At 31.7% G+C, this 21437-nt stretch overlaps 2 protein-coding genes across 2 annotated transcripts; one reads left to right on the top strand and one right to left on the bottom strand.

Moving 5' to 3' along the window:
* Positions 1 to 1143: 1143 nt before the first annotated feature.
* Positions 1144 to 6691, bottom strand: LOC131947457 (putative leucine-rich repeat-containing protein DDB_G0290503). Its single transcript, XM_059308675.1, has 7 exons — positions 6597 to 6691; positions 5429 to 5527; positions 5009 to 5132; positions 4043 to 4515; positions 3497 to 3601; positions 3132 to 3177; positions 1144 to 1547 (listed from the first exon to the last, which is right to left on the bottom strand). The coding sequence occupies exons 2-7, from the start codon at positions 5525 to 5527 to the stop codon at positions 1144 to 1146; spliced, it is 1251 nt and encodes a 416-aa protein (XP_059164658.1). The 5' UTR covers positions 6597 to 6691.
* A 5215-nt stretch (positions 6692 to 11906) lies between these two features.
* Positions 11907 to 20578, top strand: LOC131947456 (uncharacterized). The gene is made up of 8 exons (XM_059308674.1): positions 11907 to 11932; positions 12231 to 12329; positions 17248 to 17371; positions 17616 to 17723; positions 18615 to 18685; positions 18848 to 18952; positions 19509 to 19563; positions 20160 to 20578. Exons 2-8 carry the CDS (start codon positions 12231 to 12233, stop codon positions 20576 to 20578), a joined length of 981 nt encoding a protein of 326 aa, XP_059164657.1. The 5' UTR covers positions 11907 to 11932.
* The last annotated feature ends 859 nt before the right edge of the window (positions 20579 to 21437 follow it).

Here is a 21437-nt window from a genome sequence, read left to right as displayed (position 1 = left end):
GACAATATTTATTTAAATATTATTCACCTAAACACCTAATAACTTTATAAAGTACACAACCTTATTTCCTTAAATAATCTGATAGAAACCCCTTATGTATTGGTATTTTTAAAATATTGTTTTATCCCTATCTTTATGCCGACATTAAAAATGATTTCTTTATTGTCCGTGCGTTCATCAGTAAATAATATATTACACATATTCACTATTAAGATTCGAACTGTAAGATCTGTCAAACAAATTATAACGAAACCTGTTAATTCTTTTAATATACATAACAACTTAATATATCATTTAAAATAGTTAAAACATATAACAGATTTACACTATATTAGAAAAATAAATAGTATGCCTGCATGGGTTTCGGATCCGTTACTTATATGAGTGTCTAACACGCTGTGGACTCTGCCAGTCCGCCATATAGACACTTTAGTTATTTTACTTAGTCTCCGAAAGAAGGTAAACACAGATAATTTAAGCGTATCCTATTGTTGAAACTTAATCGAAATAGCAACTAAATGAAACAATAAATCCATAGCTGAAATATACAAATGCATTTAAACGCATTAATCTTTTAAATGGTAAAAAATCAACAGCTATTTTTTTTCGCGAAGCAATTACTTGCATGTGCAAAGTTTATTCATTGAAGTTAGGTTAGTTTATATTAAAGGTGTTTTTCTAAATTAAATAATACTGCCGGTTTTCTGATATCATAAAATCGACATATATATATATATATATATATATATATATATATATATATATATATATATATATATATATATATATATATATATATATATATAATATATACATAAATACATATACAAACGTGTAAACATTGGGTCATGTTTAGAAGAATATAGATAAAAACCAATTTAGATTTGCACACTTAAAACACAATTTTCTGGGGGGGGGGGGGGGGCTTATTTATTATTTCACAACTAAATGAATATAAATAAAAATCCTAACTTTCTGATTTATCAATATCAATAAATATCATTATTTTCTGATTTATAGCAAATATTTTCAGATTTATCTCTATAATACATCTCTAATAAAAGCAAAAAATCTGTAAAACTTGTTAATGTATACAAAATATTTTGATTTTGCATGTAAATTTTGTGTTATGATGTGTTAACATTAGACGGTAAGTAGCGAACAAGAAAAATGTGTACATTCACAATCCTCATAGCCAGTGTATGAATATAAAATATCTCCAAATTTCAACCGAACTGCAAATGTTTTTGAAGCTTCAACATATTTATCTTTAGTCCCAACACTACCGAGCCATGACTCCACGCCATCAGACATGTGCTTAATGCCAGCCCCCACAATTTTATCTCCTGTTTGTTTTATTGTAAGTTTTGCTTTGTATAGACCATCAACAGGGGCGGTAAACTCTCCAGTGTTTGGATTAAAATGGTTTCCTACGTTACGTTCTACACTGTTGAATGTAATAACTGTGTATAATTCACGGTTTGTCCCGTCCCAGCGACCTTGTGAAGCAACAAACCCCAGAGTAGAATGTTTTATTCGTTGATTGGCTGCAGGAAATAAAATACAAAATGGTATCTACACATCACCAAATAAGTTATTCAAACAATGTACACTAAACCCAATTTTATACACTTATCAGCTGTACTTAGACCAAATTTTCACATTAGAATCAAACTACGCAGTTTTTAGAAATACATTTATAAATGAAATTTTATGAAAATTTTCCAAGTAGATTGCTAAGTAAATAGTATATCATGGACCTATCAGTTGTTTATGATGTTTGTTTTTAGCGCAATTTCCATACTGGAATTGCGATTATTAATTCGTCATTTCTGGATGTGTGTCCGCAGCTTTAAGTCGTATCTCCTCCTCAACGAAGAAATACCGAGGACTAGTTCCAAAAGCAAATATGTTAAGCAAGTTCCGAGGATGATTGTGGGCCGAAAAAATTTCCGGAATTCTCTCCTGGATTTCCCGGAAAAGCCAAAAAACCTAAAAAAATGCAGTTTTTAGCCCATATCTCGGCAACCAGACCACTTAGCGACTTGAAACATTTACCAATCGATTTCTGCCATAATTTAATACAATATTGCCGAAGAAAGTTTAAAAAAATATCTTTTCGTTCGGTCACAAAAAATTAATTAAGAACATTTAAACTGAGCATCGTGTAGGCCTAGGATGATATTTACTTCTTTTTTAAACTGAGCATCGTGTAGGCCTACTCGTTAAAATAAAACTATTTCCGTTGATATAGGTTAATATAGTTGTCCTTTTTTTAGCGCAAAAAATATTCTTTCTTTCGGTCACAAAAAATTAAAATTGTTATGGATAACATAAGGAAATTGCGCTTAAATTGTCACTAGACTTTTTATTAACTTGTTTTTACCACTCTCGTACGTTTGACTAATATAGTTTGAAAATTGTTTTAGTTGTTTTTTTTTCCTTTGTAAATAAACCAAACATGCAGAGTTCATTCTTGTACAAAATGGAATCCATTTAGAAAATATATACTTTTAATAGTGTCCGCCCCTCCCCGGAAAGTTTAGTCTGGAAGAAACACTGCAAACTGTAACGTCCATTAAATCTCTGATTAGGATCGATAAATAATTAAATTGCTCTTACAATAAAAACAATGAGAAAACTACCTGTTATAATTATTATGACCATAACATAATTTAACATAAAACAAGACCATAAGCAAAGCACTTTAACTTTCTAATTGATTTAAAAAATAGAAAGGCTACAGCTATTGATTATAATCTTCAAAAACAAAATGCTTAAACAAATAAAGATCTAAACCTGTTTAAAAATATGTTTATTAATATGATAATTGGAAAATATTTTCAGAGTATCAAAACATTTATAATATAAATATACATAAATATATATATATATACATATATAATATAAATTTTTTATGATCTATAGTATAACTGTATTCCGAAGCATTCACAAACGATTCAAAGTCTTCAATTTACAAAATTTTAGAAAAACAAATGACACACAACTCACAGAAAAATTTAACACATTAACATAAATATTAAGCAATGTGTTTTCTGGTACACTAGAAACTAATTTAATTAGTATTTCATGATTATAAAGTATATTTAAATTGAAAAGATACAACCTACCAATTGATAGAACGTCATTTGACAACTTTAAAACTTCTTTTTCAATCTAAAAACAACAGTTACAGAAATACATTAGCGAAACAAACTATGGACATAAAAAAATACTTCAAGACAATAAGCACATGTGACAGCATTGACATATGGGGAACCTAAAACCTACTAACATTTTAAATGTATTACTAAAGAAATAACTATTTTAATTGATATTCAAATTTGTTGGTAACTTCTTTATTAAACTAGTGAAATAAAAAGATGAATATACATTAAATGAGGACTTGTTTATAATTGAATTAAGTATATTATTATGCCACCCAAATTGAATATTAAAAATTGTGTTTAGTTAAAAACATATGAGGCTCATTTACCTTCTTTATTTTCCCTTCTGTAGTCTCAGAGTTTTGATTATATGTTTCAATCATTTTGTCAATTGGCATCAATCTTTGTTGTAGAAGTTTACACAACACAACATGCTAAATAGAAAACATGAAAATAAACACATACAATAACTTACAATATTGGCAGTAATTTAAACAGAGAATAGAATGATGGTACTGTGACTTAAATTACAAGTAAAAAGTAGCTATGGTGGTGTTTAAACAACTCAATTGTAAATTATTAGCAGGTAGACCTAGACTTTGATGGACAGATGGTAGAGACATACATACAATAGTACAGAGATCAGATGTGGAAAACAATGTGGAAAATAAACAGATTATTTTATACCTGAGAAGGGTGTTAATTAGAAGTCATTAGAGGGCGAGAGACACAGGGGTGTATGTGTAAACACAAAATTTAGTTTATGCTACAAATGTGTTATAACTCAAAAATATGTATAGGCAATAAAACATATAATGCCTTTATAACTACTATTAGAACTTAATTTATTTATCAAAATATTATTAAAAATATACCTTAGACAATAATGTTTCAAATTTTTTGTTTTTATCTACTTTTATAGCAGATATCAAATCAGAATGATTTTTAATTTCTTGTGTAACATGATCTGTTTTATTTGTGTAAACTCTCATCTCTTTATTTAGTGTGTGCAGGTTGTTTTCATATTCTTTCATATCTAGAGACAGTTTCTCCAGTGTTTTGTCTGTGTCTGATTCTTTTGTTTTTAAACTTTCAATTTGTTTGGTCAGCTCTTCTATTTTGTTATCTTGTTCTATTAATTGTTTTCTTAAGTTTTTAAAATTCTGTTTTTGTTTCTTAGTGAAGTTGTGAACTTTGATCCCCAGATCACTGTGTTCTGTTACAAAGTTGTCTCTCCATTGTTTTATTTCTGATATGTCATCTTCAGTCTTTTGTTTGGTGTCTTGAAGGGATGATAACACTGTTTCAAAATCCTTTAGTCTTCTAGATGTTTCTGGATTATATTCATCTGTTAAATTACAAATTTATAATTTTGTCAATGTCTGTAGAAAATATTATTCCACAAAGTAAAAAATAAATAAACACAAAATATTTGGGGACAAGAATAAACATTGTTAATTAAATATTTATTTAAAACAAAATCAAACTATCTATTTCATAGCATTCATTTAATATTTTAGAAGGAAAAACATGCATTTAAAATGCTACATTTTATTTCTTCTTATATATTGTTAGTGGACCATTATTGATATTGCAATTTTAAAAAAAACGTTGTTTACTTAACCTTTCAACTAATTTATGAGATGACATGGGTGTTGTCAGATGAATGTATATAGGCATGTTTTTATTCTTACAATATTTTTCTTGTTTATAGAAAACATTCTGAGGTTTCTATAGCAGTGACACAAAATATCATCATTTTACAAGCTCAACGGTTATGAATTAGTATCAAATCAATTCTATGTTTAATAGAAAAAATAAAATAAAAATTATGACCGTACCCGTAAACATATCTGTGTGTTCTATTATTCTACTCTGTGCAGTTGTTACCATAGCGATTGCATCTTTCACTGCTTTATTGGAGTCAGGAATGTTATCTACACATTCATTCGCTCTGGTTTTTATCTGGCCAAATAAGAAAACTTATATTAAAAGTGGTAACCTATAATATTACAACACAATGTAGATTTTGTGTGTGTCTAAAACTGTTTAAAAGCATGCTTTGAACACGTTCTGAGTATTAGAAATGAGTTAACACATAATTGTATTACTCATATTTAGACTATAAAAATTAACGTGATTGAAATGGAATGTTTAAAATACAATTTCAATGAATAGTGGATCTGATTGTTTTGAATCAAATTATCAAATTATCCCGTTTAAAATACACATCATTCCTAAAAAAAACGATTTGTATATACCTGCTGTACAAAATCACTGATGTTACTCCATAGATGAAAACTTGACTCGTCCAATAGCTCAAGCTGTGTAGTTAAATATTTCTTTAAGTGGTCAGACATCTGTGAATATAATCAGATTAAACTCTATTATAAAGTTCTTTGTAATCGATTATGTACTTGTATTTTTTTTATTATGTGTTAGAAATAGTTTGTGGGATCAAACACAATTTTATTTCCATTTGCAAATAGTAAAAGTAAACAACACAATTGAGCAGTTACAATGAGAGGAATTTTATGATAGTAAAGCATCCAGTTAACATTTACCGAGTGGTCAGCACAGAAGTCCAGGTGAGAAATATTATATGTTTAGTTGCAGAGGAAAGAAGGGAAGTTACCAAATTGTCTTGCACGATAGAAATATTTAATTGTTGTCTCTCTTGTCTATTATTCAAATAAAACAAACGCACACAGTATCGAACTTAATCGCCCTTAATCATTTCTGTCTTAGTCTACATTCAGTCTTGTCATATACACATCTAATCTACGTTTTGATAACTACAATTAAGAATACATTGCCTCAAGTGTAATGCATTGACACTACATTATTAACATTGTCCAACCTAAAGTTACCTCACAACACAAGAAACACATTGTAAAGCAGATCTCTGTGATGGTAGAGTTTTGTGACTAACATGGACTTAAACAGCGACTGATGTTTGTGCTGCTATCAAAGGATAGCCTGTTGGCTCGTTTTTGTATACTTATTATAATTATTATTGTATTTTGATATGTTGATATCACTGAAAATCATTTAAAGCGAGTGCCCGATTAAATCTACCAAAATTACTGTGATACTACAATGGCTTATACATTTTTTCCTGTTTCATTATACCTATGCGATATAATAATATATTACATATTTTTATCAAAGACATACATGAATTTAACCGATTAGAATATAATAATTGAACGTGTCTTTGTCATGTTGCTTATTCTACTATAATTATTAGAGGCCGTGATGACAAATCATCATGAATTATTTTGATATTGACAAGACATCCCTTATGTATTACAATCACACAAAATAGGACCTTGCCTAGCCTTCGCTGGAACACATCACTTAAACTATATTGTCATACACTGTGTAGTAGAGGTTAAATTAATAAATAGGTTGCTGTTATTAACTTACGGTTGGTGAAACTTTTCATACAAAAGAGAAAATAAAATGCAGTTTTATTATTAAACTAACTTTCAAGTATACGCCCACTTTAGGGCTGATCAGAGTTATAGGCCCTAATAGCGGAATTTTCCGAAATCATATTATTGTTTTTTTTTTCTTTAATACACACACAATTGTTTTTTGTAGGAATTCGTATATAAACTAAAAAAAGATACTCTTCGAATGTACAGTAATGCATCACAATTTAATTAACAATAAAAAAATTCATGAGTCATTTATAAAAAAAAAAAAGTTTATTCTAAACATACAAATTTTTACTCTGTGTCCATAGTGAAGGGGAGGCAACAATAAAAAAACAACTCTAGTAACATTAGTCCAATCACCTAGCTATACTATGTGTCTTTATTGTAACCAATTGAATTAATTTCATGCATTTAATATTGATGTAAACCTATTTTGCTGGAAATATAATTGTTTTTGTTTTTAAACTAATTTCCTTGACTGTTATGTTTAAAAAAGAAAGATGATGTCTCATTCTAAGTGTCTTCTTTTATCATGGATGTTAAAAATAATACGAATACACATATGTTCTTTTAAAATGACACTAATACGGATTTTTCTTGAAACCATTTATTTTTGGCCGAAAGAAGATGCACATATTGCTATAATCACCTGGTTTTTCTTGTCATCTAAATGTTCATTGTTTAGGTCTATGTGTTGTCTTGATGGGACAGGGAGTAACACAATAAAGACTAAAACAATAGATTGTAATAGGCTATTAAAATAAATTTTTAAAAAGCTGCTTAACGTATCGACTAGATCTCTTTACAAGATTTACTATAACTATACACCCTAAACCCCTGACAATGCGCCCAAAGCGCAACTGCTTGGCCACACGGTTTAGATAGTTTTGTCAGAAGAAGGTTAAACGGGTTATTTGATCTCATTGTGCAGCTTTAAAAGTTTTTTTTTCCAAGTAGTCCCTTCGTCATTTTTTTTCTGGTATCACCTTTATTTATGATTTCAGACAAATTGTTTTCAGCATTGACTTAAGGCTGGGTAGTCAAACTTGAAACTTGATCAAGACTTTCAATCAACCAGTCGAAGAGAAAAAACGATTAGGTGACGTCTGTTTGATTAGGTTTCTTCAACTTTTATATCAGTGTTTAGATATCACTAATTAATTTTTGACGTCTACAAAAATGTGGCGTTCCCCCCCCCCCCACCTTTTATTACATCCATATGCGAATATTTCACACACACCCCCCATGTCGATGTCCACGAACATTTTTTTGTACTTTATAAACTCTGCATTATATGTAAGTTTCAAACTTTTGTTTTTTCTTTAAAATTGTATTTGTTTGGTTTTGTTATTGGTATCCCCCCTTACTTCATTTCCAACGCTACATTGGAAATAATTAATGTTTAACAGCGTTATATTTTTACAACGTTTGATAGGGGAGCGGTGTTTATATAAGGCACTAGACATATTATTTTTAGCGCAATTACCATACTGACAATTGTGATTATTAACTCGTCAAGGATGGATGTGTGTCCGATGTGTATCCGCAGCTTTAAATCGTATCTCCTCCTCAACGAAGCAATATCGAGGACTAGTTCCAAAGCAAACATGTTAAGCAATTTCCGAGGATGAACATAGGCCAAAAAAATTCCCGGAATTCGATCCTGGATTTCCCGGAAAAGCCAAAAAAAAACTCGAAAAAAATGCTGTTTTTGGCCCATATCTCGGCAACCATACTACTTAGCGACGTGAAACATTTACCAATCGATTCCTGCCATAATTTAGAACAATATTGCCGAAGAAAGTTTTCAAAAATATCCTTTCGTTCGGTCACAAAAAATTAATTAAGGAAAATGCGCTTAAATTGTCACTAGACTTTTTATTAACTTGTTTTAGTTATAAAACATACGTTGCCACTATTTGCTTTGATGGGCTCGGTTTGTGATGAAACAGAAATGATGCCGATTTCAGCTTTAATAATATATTACTCTTCAGCAATGGAAAAACATCTAAACATGGACGACTAGCACACGAATGTTACCAAACTTTGATAAATGGCTGACTACCTTTTACTAAAAACCAACATCTAGGATATAAAAAACAACATAAAAAAACTGTTTCACAAAAAAAGTCCCCAAAGCGGGACTGTAAACACGACTGGTTGCGGTTACGGGGACTTAAGACATTTTTTACTTATATTAATTATCTTTTTTAAATTATGAATTAAAGCATTAGCCAGTCAAGTAGAACACAACTGACAAGTCTACGAAAACTCTAAAGTCTATCACCACACCCGCCCCTCTCCCCCTACACACTAACGGCAGGTCAGCCAGTACAAAACACACCAGGGAACACGACGATTAAGATAACGTATTGGTGAAGGAAAAACAAAGGACAAACAAGACGGGACAAACTCTCTAAACAAATTCATTAAAAACTGTAAACAGCTGAGCGACATTGACTGACTTAAGCCACAACTGTACACATGAGAGGATCTTAGAGGCTAGAAAGAGACTGGTCAAAGGGAGACAACAATTAAATGTATGCATCCTATAAGATAATCAGTATCTACTTGTTTAACGGCTATACAAAACAGCAGTGGATACGCATCATTTCCTATGTATCTAGAAATGTCGCTCTAATCATCACACTTTGGTTCCTAATTAATGATAGTAGATTGGAAAATATGTTGGGACCATATAAAAGCAGATAATGAGATGTGTTGACACTATGATTTGATTATATCTTAAAAACACCATCTGGTTACGTAACTCATTTTAGAATTGCTCAAATCTTTTCTATGTAGTGTAGTTGGACGTTATTTTATATGGCCAACAGTGAAAAACATGAATATGAAACCAAAACTGAAAACTATTAAACGGGAAACCCCGCTATTACATGGTCATAAACAAAAAATAAACATATTGGTAAAACACACTGGCCCAATGTTGATGTTAGCAAGCAGGATACACAGTAGAAGTAACACTAACAACTAAACTACAAAAATATGCCCTTATCAACGTATCAGAAGACAATACCTAATAAGTTCTGTTTTTTTTTAAAATTATTGGATTTTCCCAAATTTATTTTGTCAGTTAAAGCGAAATTCTTGTTCGCCATTTGTTAAAACTACTGTTTCATGGTACCGTTAGTGTTTATTTGAAAGCGAAAGTGGCAAGGGAGGTAATAGAAAAAAAATGCGGCGAGCGGTGTTTTGACGCAAGCGATAGTGGCGAACGATGTTTTGCCGCCGGCGATAGTGGCGAACGATGTTTTGCCGCCGGCGATAGTGGCGAACGATGTTTTGCCGCCGGCGATAGTGGCGAACGATGTTTTGCCGCCGGCGATAGTGGCGAACGATGTTTTGCCGCCGGCGATAGTGGCGAACGATGTTTTGTCGCCGGCGATAGTGGCGAACGATGTTTTGCCGCCGGCGATAGTGGCGAACGATGTTTTGCCGCCGGCGATAGTGGCGATTTGCCGCCGGCGATAGTGTCGAACGATGTTTTGCCGCCGGCGATAGTGGCGAACGATGTTTTGACGCCGGCGATAGTGGCGAACGATGTTTTGACGCCGGCGATAGTGGCGAACGATGTTTTTCCGCCGGCGGTAGTGGCGAACGATGTTTTGCCGCCGGCGATAGTGGCGAACGATGTTTTGCCGCCGGCGGTAGTGGCGAACGATGTTTTGCCGCCGGCGATAGTGGCGAACGATGTTTTTCCGCCGGCGATTGTGGCGATTTGCCGCCGGCGATAGAGGCGAACGATGTTTTGCCGCCGGCGATAGTGGCGAACGATGTTTTGCCGCCGGTGATAGTGGCGATTTGCCGCCGGCGATAGTGTCGAACGATGTTTTGCCGCCGGCGATAGTGGCAAACGCTGTTTTGATATTGAAGGTAGTGGAGTAGAGGGGGGGGGGGGGGGGAGGTTTGGTGCGGTAATAGCAATAAATGTTCAATATTTAATTTTAGTGTCTCCAGAAAAACCATTTTATTTATTTTGATGTGAAAGCAAATAATGTACTGTTTACTTTTCCAGATAGAACCTACACTTCTAAAACCAGCACATCTCTACGATATGATGAGCAGTTATATGGCCTAATGAGGGAACACTATGTAAAGAGGAATTAAAACTATTACAATAAATGTGTTCACCTTTTATTCAGACAAATTAAGTAATATTTTTTTAAATAACTTAAATAAATTTTGAAGCAGTACATTGAAAGTTTAGTAATATGAACTAGTTCTAGATTCTATATCATGTTAAAACCAACCAATGTTGAACTTCTTCTGAAATGTAAAATACTAATGAATAGACAGAAACACATCTTTTTAATTAAACTATATATATAAGTAGACTAATAAGTTAATTACATTTATACAAATAAAAGACCTTACATTTCTAATAGATCTAATTTGCCATCATTTTTATTTTCATATATTAGTTCAGTTTTTCAAGTATGTCAGGCGCGTCGATGACTCAGCGTTTTACCTTTTTACCATCTTTTACCTATTTGTCAACTATTTAGATAGAACCATCAAACACACTTATTTCAGAGCTTCACTCTGGTTAGTTTTTAGCTTTAGATTCAAATAGTTTGGACCTAAGCTGATATTGTATGAACAAATTTCGTATTTAAAAATAGGGGGGTGTACCCTGTTCCACCCCTTATTTTTTGTCAAACAGATAGATTTAAACACATATTTTGATTGTTTCTGTTTAAGAATAGAGTCATCTAGAGCCAGGCAAATTTTGAGACTTAAGTGCTTAATAACTCAAATTTGCCATCATGTTGCATTTCACATCAACAAGACTTCAGTTTTGCGAAATTGCATAATCTATCAGCTTTGTAGCAGTTAAAACAAAAAACTTTTCAGTTATGAATATTATTTTGATTGTAATAACTGACACATCCATAGCTCAACATTCTCAGCAAGTTTGAGCTTAATTTTTGGAATAGTTAAAATTTTAACTGAGATTGTATGAATGCACTGTATATGAAAAATTAGGGGGGGTACCCTGTTCTACTTCTGTTTTTGTTTAACTCTGCCCATAAATTTCTAATTTTATTGTTTATTATGCTTCCATATATAATAAATAAAGACATTGCAAAGTTATAACAAATTTGACCATATGGTTTACAAGCTAGGACAATTTTAGTAAACGCTTAAAAAAACTCTATCACAGAAATAGGAAAAAATCCTATGTTAAAAAAATCACATTTTTTAATACGAAAAAAAATCATAACTATTTAACCGTTTGAGCTACATCAAAAAGGAAAACTGTTCTGTTATTGTATTATTATATGACGTTAATCTAAAAATGTGTGTATCTTGTATAAATTAACATTCTTTTTTTAAAATTGAAAATCCTAATGTATTTCTTCAATATATTTTAATTCAACTTAAAATAAAATAATGTTAATACTGTAATATGATTTATTCGATTTCTATAAGTATAACAGTATAGCAGCCTATTTTTAGATATTGTTTTAATGTGTAAGAACTAGATCTAAGTTCTAAGGGTTTAAGATACATTTAAATCGCAATTAAAACATTTTTTTATGAAACAAAAAAAAATTAAAAAAAATAAAAGATCTTTAACAAGATAAAATTCATGCAGATGACAGACCCATTAAAGAAACATTTAACTACCCAGCTCGAGCTATTGGACGAGTCAAGTTTTCATCTACAGAGTAGCATCAGTGATTTTGTACAGCAGGTAAATACAAACAGATATGTATATGTTCACTACGCTTTGACAGTTATAATATTGCATTTAAAAAAAACATGTTATTTCAGAATCCTTTAATTTATATAATCTATTATACCCTAACACAAAATTATATAGACCTCCATGTTTGCTATACACATACAATTTATAACACTGTATAACCATGTTTAATGTAATCTTTTAAAGTAGTTAATATCCCATGATTTCTATTTTCTAAGTTTGTCTTTTATTCACATGCAATACTGAGTATCAAAACATTTTTATTTACATAATTTTAATTTTGTTCTATTTCTCATTGTGATGCCTTTAATCATGTTTACTAACATGTATTCTATTTTAATACTGTAATAGATTGAAATAATTGTGAGGTCAAGGGAACTCACTCTTCTGTATTAGTTATATTTATAATATTGTTATCTTGAGTGATGTCCCTTGTGTACTTCCTTCCGTCCTCTCTGTGTATTACCATCGTGGTAGTTAGACCCATTAAATGTGTTATATACAACCACAGGCTTCTGTCGTCAATCTATTATAACTGGCGACGAAGGATAAACATCTACTAGAAAGAGCACCTACTTACGCAAAAAAGAGGTTTGCTAGAGCTTATTAGCTAATTATTTCTAGAATTATGGCGCTGTATGGCCAAATAAAAGAATTTGATGCGAATGATGAAATCATTCAAGATTACCTAGAGAGGTTAAGCTTTTACCTAGAAGCTAACAACGTGACGATAGAAGCCAAAAAGAGAGCTGTTTTGTTAACAGTCATAGGGCCTCAACAATTTAGGCTACTAAAAGACTTATCCGCGCCAGCTAGTCTAACTACCAAGAGCTTTAACGAGCTGAGCAAATTGCTAACAGACCACCATGCGCCTACCCCATCAAAGTTTTTATGTAGAGCTAGATTTGACAGTAGGACTCGTCAACCAAACGAGTCAATATCAGAATATGTTGCTGCTTTACGTCATTTAAGTGAATTTTGTGAATTCGGCGATACGCTGTCTGACAGACTATGTGAAAAGTTTGTGACAGGTGTAAACAGCCCTGATATTCAAAGAAAGTTGCTGCTCGAGTCAGATCTAACATTAGAAAAAGCAATACAACTTGCAACTTCAATCCAGCAGTCATCAGATGCGGCGAAATCTCTAGCACCTTCAGAGATCCATGCAGTAAACAGCAGGTTAGTCAATAAACATCAACCCCATCAGAGCATTCCAACTTATGCTAAACAGCCTGCTCGTTCAAATCCTAGATCTAAATCTAGTAATAATTATCAAAAATGTCATCGATGCAAAGGTCCCCATGCATCTCATCGGTGCAAGTTCAAGTTAGCAACTTGTTATAAGTGCGGTAAGCAAGGTCACATTGCCAAGGCCTGCTTTGCAAAGTCTTCGTCTGTTGCTAAATCTAGCCAGTCAAGACAGTACCGCAACCAAAAGCAGCACTATGTTAACTCTCACCAAGACTACCTAACCCAACCAATGAACCACTCTACCTGTGAAAATGCTCAAACTGATTCGCAGCCGGATTTCAATCTATTCTCTGTGAAATCAATAAGTCATGCTCCCATCAATGTACCAGTTAATATCAACGGTAAGAGCACCAGCTTCCAACTTGACACTGGAGCATCTCTAACAGTCATAACAAAGAAAGATTTTGACGCTGTCATAGGAGGATCAGTGTCTCTACAGCCGTGTCACAAGTGTCTAACAACATACACTGGTGACAATGTTCCGGTAATAGGAGAGTGTATGGTTCATGTAAGTTATAATGGTCAAAGTGTTAAACTTCCTCTTCTTGTGGTTGAAGGAAATGGACCGCCATTACTAGGTAGGAACTGGTTAAGTGATCTTAAGTTAAATTGGGAGAGTATTTGTTCATTGAACAATGGAAAAGAATCTAGTCTTACTTCACTAGATAAAGTAATATCTGAAAATAAATGTGTTTTTGGTAACTCTGGATTACTAAATGATAGAACAGTGAAGTTAAGCATTAAAGACACAAATCCAAGATACTGCAAAGCTAGAGTTCCACCTTATGCAATGAGGAATAAAATTGAAAATGAGCTAAGTAGATTGGAATCTAATGGCATTATAAAGAAGGTAGACTATTCCGATTGGGCGACACCCATTGTGCCAGTGTTAAAGAAGGATGGTTCTATAAGAATTTGTGGAGATTATAAAACTACACTGAATAAGCAAATAGAGCTAAATAGGTACCCTATACCTAACATTGAGGAAATTTCTTTGAATTTGGCAGGAGGAGACAAATTCACTGAATTAGACTTTAGTCATGCTTACACTCAACTAGAACTGCATCCAGATTCAAAAGTCTATACGACAATAAACACACATAAAGGACTCTACCAATATGAAAGACTATGTTTTGGCATATCATCTAGCCCTGGAATTTTCCATGCTGTCATGGACAGTATTTTTAAGGATATTCCAAATGTTTGTGTGTACTTTGACAATGTGTACATAACTGGTAAGAATGACACTGAACATCTTAAAACACTTGATAAAGTATTGAAAATAGTTGCTGAAAAAGGTTTAAAGATAAACAAAGATAAATGTCAATTCATGCTGACAGAAATTAGTTTTCTTGGTTATATATTAAGCAAGCAAGGCATCAGACCTCAACCTGAGAAAACAAAAGCCATTAAAGAAGCACCCAAACCTGAAAATACCCAACAACTAAGAGCTTTTTTGGGCTTGATAAATTACTATGCAAAGTTCATAGGAAATCTGTCTGGTAAACTATCACCACTGTACAAGCTGCTACAGAAAAATGCAACTTGGCACTGGGGTAAACAACAAGAAGCTGCTTTTAATACAGCAAAAGAGGCTTTGTCTGCTGACACCTTGCTAACTCACTATGACCCAGGGAAAAGACTTGTATTGACATGTGATGCTTCACCAGATGGTGTAGGAGCAGTCTTGTCCCACATGGATGAGAAGGGTGACAGACCCATTGCTTTTGCCAGTAGATCTTTGAACCAGGCTGAGAAAAATTATTCTCAGTTAGATAGGGAAGGCTTAGGCATCATTTTTGGTGTTAAGAAATTTCATAAGTTTTTGTTTGGTAGGAAGTTCACCATCTTTACAGATCATAAACCATTGCTAGGTTTATTTGGAGAAAACAAAACCCTACCTGAGCATGCCTCACCAAGGATTCAAAGATTGGCTATCACACTAACTGCATACAATTATGAATTGAAATACAAACCTGGATCTGAGAATAGTGCAGATAGTCTTAGTAGATTACCTTTAAAAAACCAAAGCCTGAGCTATGTACCAGAAGATGTATTTGTTCTCTTCACTATCATGGATAACTCCAATATAAATGTGAATGATTTAAAAGAGAAACACAAAGATGAGTGCTTAATAAAAGTATATGAGTACTGTAAGAATGGTTGGCCTGAAGAGTCTGTGAATGATGACTTAAGGCCATATTAAATAAGAAATAAAACCCTTTGTGAAGATAATATAAAAGATGGAGAAGATGCAGTCCATTATCAGTCAGAGTTGCCTAAACAAAGTACTTGTAACTTAATAAATGATTATGGTGTTATGGCAATTTCAAATGTTTTAAAGAGAATACATTAGTAAGAAGGAATGTGATCATCAAACAACTTTGCTAACATCATTAGCACTTACAGAAACTAAAAGGGTAACATCAAAAGAAGAAAAAAAGATTTTTGCCATTTAATACACCCACTTCAAATACTGGATCACAGTTGCAAAGTGATATGGTCCAGAATATTACTCATAAACAGTATTTTTGGTTACCAAAAAGCACTATCAGATTACATGAGGAAATTGATCAATCAAAGAAATCTATGTCAGTTAAGGATCTGAATAACAGCATAATACTTTCAGATGCCAATTCAAAAATAGTTCCATTAAATCATGACAACTCATGCATTGAAAGAGAATTTGGTGTTAATAAGAATGTGTATCTAAGAAATTATGGGAGAAAGGAAAAATGGATACCAGGTCAAATTGTTCAATGTACAGGACCTGTGTCTTATAAAGTTAAAAATAACTTGTGCAGATAATAAGTGTGAATCTGTCAATCCCACCAAATCTGAACAGTTCACACCAACTCAGTTTGTTCCACAATCAAGTTCTGTTGATATGAGTGAACCAAGTTGTCTGGAGTCAGAAAATGTAAATTCTGGAGTTAATGATTTAAATCCTAGACCTCCTGAGATAGAGAATCCAAATGGTCAGAATATTGAGTCACCAAATCAAAAGCTACTGAGAAGGTCAAACAGGACAATCAAAGTCCCAAATAAGTTAGACCTATGATTCTAAAGGTCAAAAGGACTTTGACATTATTGTTTTGTATTTTGATTATGTTATGGCATATTGTGCATTGTTTGTAAGGATGTAATCTACCATAGTGTTCATGTTACAATATAATTGGTGATTTTAGGATACTATCAATTGTTCTATTGAGAGATGTGTTATTGTGTTCTAAGGGTAAAGGGATGTAATAGATTGAAATAATTGTGAGGTCAAGGGAACTCACTCTTCTGTATTAGTTATATTTATAATATTGTTATCTTGAGTGATGTCCCTCGTGTACTTCCTTCCGTACTCTCTGTGTATTACCATCGTGGTAGTTAGACCCATTAAATGTGTTATATACAACCACAGGCTTCTGTCGTCAATCTATTATAAATACAAAAGTAAAGCATAATTTTATTCCAAAAACATAAGTCATTAAACTATTTGGTTTATAAATTAAGGCAGCCAATAAAACTTTTATATTAACACTGTTTTAATTCACCAGCTTCTGGGCCTATTCCTTAACTTCAATTTATGTGACCAGTGGTATTAAAAGGCGCTACATGGCAGTTGTTCTAAAATAAGTCCTACTATTATTCTCAACCTTTGCAGATTAAAACAAGAGCTATGGGATATTTAGACAAGACTTCTGACACCAATATGACAATGAATGATTTGCTAATTTTGGTTACAAGAGCACAAAGCACAATCATGGAACACACTTATATGTTAATGGGTATATTCATATCTTTTTTATTTATTAATTGTTAATAATTTGCTCTTGTTTAGAATTTACAAATTGTTTTAGTTGTCTACTATAAAATCATCATGTGTTTAAATGTATTAAAAACATTTTAAAGATATAAATAGTTAATACAAATTCCCATCATTACTCGTTACCAGTATTTAACTTTCTTTTTAGTGAAAAATATGGATTTATATGAACAAAAGTATTAGCAAATATTATTTCTTGTTGACAGAATCCACCAAAATGTACCCTCCCTCAGTGATTTCAAAAGAACAGACAACACCAGACAGTAAATGTTTGAAAGACAGAAATGAAAATATTTCAAAAGACTCTACACTTGGTATACATTTTTTTCAGAATTAAAGTTTGTATATGGCATTTAAACAGTGAAGAAATAAAAGTAATACAATGTGTATGGATACATTTTTAACATCAATAATTGTTTAGCGAAATTTAAACTTGCACATATGTAAAAGACCAAAATGGTTAACAATAAAGATATATATATATATATATATATATATATATATATATATATATATATATATATATATATATATATATATATATATATATATATATATATATATATATATATATATATATGTGTGTGTGTGTGTGTGTGTGTGTGTGTGTTTGTGTTTGTGTTATAAAGTTTTCAATACAACTAAATGCTACATAAAGATAATAATAAAACTGTAAAATATACCTTTGTCTAAATACTTAAAAATAATTTTCTAAACAATATATATTTATATATATATATATATATAATTATATAATAATACTATATATGTATATATATGTATATATATAATTCAGAATTAACGGAAAGACTGAAGGATATTGAAACAACACTAGCATCTCTTCAAGACTCAAAACAAAAGAGTGAAAATGGCTTATCAGAAATAAAACAATGGAAAGATGACTTTGTTACAGAACAAAGTGCCATGATGATAAAAATTGAAAAGTGTTCTAAGAAACAAAAACAGGATTTTAAAAAACTTGAGAAAACAATTAAATGAAGAAAATAACAAAATGGATGTGCTTAGCAAAGTAATTGAAAAATTAGAAGAAAAAGAATCAACTACAAACAATGAACTAGGCAAAATGACACTAGATTTAAAAGAACATGAAAATATTTTAAACAAAATAAAACAAAGCGACACAAGAATACACAGATAAAGCAGAAAATTTATCACAAGAAATCAGGAGCCACATGGTTTGATAGCTACAGTACAAGAAGATGGAAAGAAAAATATTATGTATATAACAAAGACATGTGAAAAGTTAATATCTAAGGTGAGTTAAAAACAAAATAAATTATTATTTGCATTATATATTATCAGTTCCAGTATTACAACCATGTTACATTTGCAAACATTTTGATTAATTAATTTTTGAATTAAAAATTATACTACTTTTACCCAAAAGTAAAATGCAGATAATAATTATAATCAATAGCATGTTGTGTTATGTAAACTTCTACAACAAAGATTGTTGTCCATGGACAAACTGATTGAAACATACAATAGAAGCTATGAGTCTAGAGAAGAAAATTCGATGAAGGTAAAATGAATATTTATTATGTTTCTTATACAAAGTTGAATACTTTTCTCTTTCCTTATTTAATTTAACTGTAAAATATTCACAATTATTAACATAACAAAGTATAAGCCTGTGTATAGTTCTAACTTTTGTATCACACCGACAACAAACATTTTTAATTAATGTATTTAAATGGCAATGCTATGTTTTATTTATGTGTCAACTAGATTTTATAAAGATACATTTTGTTGATGATTTGGTTTTATTTGCTTAAAAAATTATAAACTTATACATACAATTAATGTTATTAAACATTATAACTAAGTGGCTGTAAATAATCCTTTATTTTAGTTTAACAAAATATACTACAGACAATGAAAAAATACCTTATATATATTTTTTTAAATAATGTATTATTTATATCCCATACAGTATATGTGTTCACTGTTTTGAAGTTTAAATTCCCCCCTCCCCCTCCCCAAAGAACGTTGTCTGAAAAAAACGAATAGTCATTTCTGAGTTGGATTGTTTTTTGTTATTCAAAATTAATAGTTATCTAAAATTGTTCTTTTCTTAGAATGAAACTCTGGGAAAAGATGTTTTGAAGTTGTCACTGAATTGTCAAGCTATTGGTAGGTAATTTATATGTATGCAATAGTTGATTTAAAAATGTAGCAGAAATTATACGATAAAAAAACTCTACTTTACTTGCCCCATGGGCTGTAAGGTTCGAAAGAGAACCGTATTTTGTTTTTTAATTGTACATAACTAACTCTATTTTTTTTCCTTCATTCTGCAACACGCCCATTAAACGAACGTAAATAAGCACTGCGTATGCTTTTTCTCAGCTAGTTGATTGTTCTTGTTATTAAATTTCCACTTTTTACATTTTTAGTTCATAGAATTTCTGTTTTTTAGTGTCCATTAATTTACTGTTATTTCTGCTGTATTTTCTCTATTATTTGATTGTGTATATCAGGGATAAAATAATATAGACGTGATGCCATGTTGTTAAGTGAAAATGGTAAACAAACCCAACTACAAAATTTGTCAAACCAAATTTTACCAGTAGTACGAACACAATAAAATAAATATAATTTTCTATTATGGGTTAACTACAGTACTCTGTTATAGTATGACGTATAATAGTCGCTTGATATAGTAATACCTAGTGTTAGAGTAATATATTATAATGAACAGAGACAAGTGTGTATTATATTTCTTGCAGCCAATTACCAAAAGGAAATTTCTACACCTGGGTTTATTGCCTCACAAGGTCACTATCTCTTGAACCCATTTGGCACACCTAACAAGACTCAGTACAACGTTTTTACATTCAGTGCTGTAGAACGTAACGTAGGAAACCATTTTGATCCAAACACAGGAGAGTTTACCGCCCCTGTTGATGGCCTGTATAAAGCAAGTCTTACAGTAAGACAAAGAGGATTTCGTACTCTAAATGCTTCGCTTCTTCTCAAATCTGGCGGTGAGGTGTCAACGCCCGGTATTATTGAGACTAGAGGAAATTATCGTGATTATTCAACAACAATTGAGGTTTATATGAAAACTGGAGACGTGTTATGTTCAATCACTTCCAATTCACATTGTGAATGTACACATTCTTCTTGTGCTCTTCTTGTTGTCTAGCTTTTATACATTACAACACAATCTTCATTCCAAGCAGAAATCTCATTTTTATTGTAATGTTAACAAGTGCTACATTTTTACTTTCTCGTATATACGAAGTATAGAGAAAGTGTTGTAATCGTGCACAAAAATCACTTGGAATTTTAACAATTTTCACTGTATTGCACCTCAGTCCTTCATCACATCCGAAGTATCGAGGACTTATTTTAATCGGGCAAAAATTATCAATCCAGATTTATCAAAATTAAGAGGTTTTATGCGTAATCCAGTCTGAAAAACTGGGCTTTGCAATACTGTCCGTATGTCTGTGTGTCTGTCTGTCTGTGTGTGTGTCCGTGTGTAAACACGATTACTTGAGTACCGTTACAGCTAGGTTGATGAAATTTCATATATAAGTATTTTATCAAAATCATAGATCCGTATCAACTTTTGAGCGATTTCCGATAACCGGAAGTGGTACTTTTTCTACTTTGAATTTTTCAAAAGCCTATAACTTGAGTACTATTTCATATAGATAAATGAAATTTCACATCTAAGTATAAGATCTAATTCTCTACCTTCTGTTAAATTTTGAGTAATTTCCGTTGACCGGAAGTAGTAATTTACGCTACTTCCGATTTCTCAAAAAACTAATGTAAATTTTTAAAGTACTAATAATATTGCGCACTATTATGCACTTTTTTTTGGCGTTCACTTGGTGTGCAATTCTTTTGTCTACGAGATTTTATTCTATTTTTAAAAAATTTAAGTATTTAAAATGGATTAAAAATCATGTCTATAGCCCGAGTTCCCATCCCCTGTTGTTTTAAATAAGAATATTCGAGAAAGTTTAGGGGAGATCACTCCCGGTTTATTTATT

This window comes from Physella acuta, unplaced genomic scaffold (genome assembly GCF_028476545.2).
Source record: "Physella acuta isolate Inbredline_101_S28 unplaced genomic scaffold, ASM2847654v3 ptg000594l, whole genome shotgun sequence".
Lineage (NCBI taxonomy): Eukaryota > Metazoa > Mollusca > Gastropoda > Physidae > Physella > Physella acuta.
This window is presented reverse-complemented; position numbering and strand designations above follow the sequence as displayed.

Bases quoted from the DNA above. Each gene is read 5' to 3' on its own strand.
- LOC131947456 (XM_059308674.1), top strand. From the start codon at position 12,231: ATGACAGACCCATTAAAGAAACATTTAACTACCCAGCTCGAGCTATTG. The intron at 17,372-17,615 runs GTATATTCATAT...TCTTGTTGACAG, and splicing joins ACACACTTATATGTTAATGG to AATCCACCAAAATGTACCCT. The intron at 19,564-20,159 runs GTAGGTAATTTA...TATTTCTTGCAG, and splicing joins ACTGAATTGTCAAGCTATTG to CCAATTACCAAAAGGAAATT.
- LOC131947457 (XM_059308675.1), bottom strand. From the start codon at position 5,527: ATGTCTGACCACTTAAAGAAATATTTAACTACACAGCTTGAGCTATTG. The intron at 5,133-5,428 runs GTATATACAAAT...TTATTTGGCCAG, and splicing joins TCAGTGATTTTGTACAGCAG to ATAAAAACCAGAGCGAATGA. The intron at 1,548-3,131 runs GTAGGTTGTATC...TATTTCCTGCAG, and splicing joins AAATGACGTTCTATCAATTG to CCAATCAACGAATAAAACAT.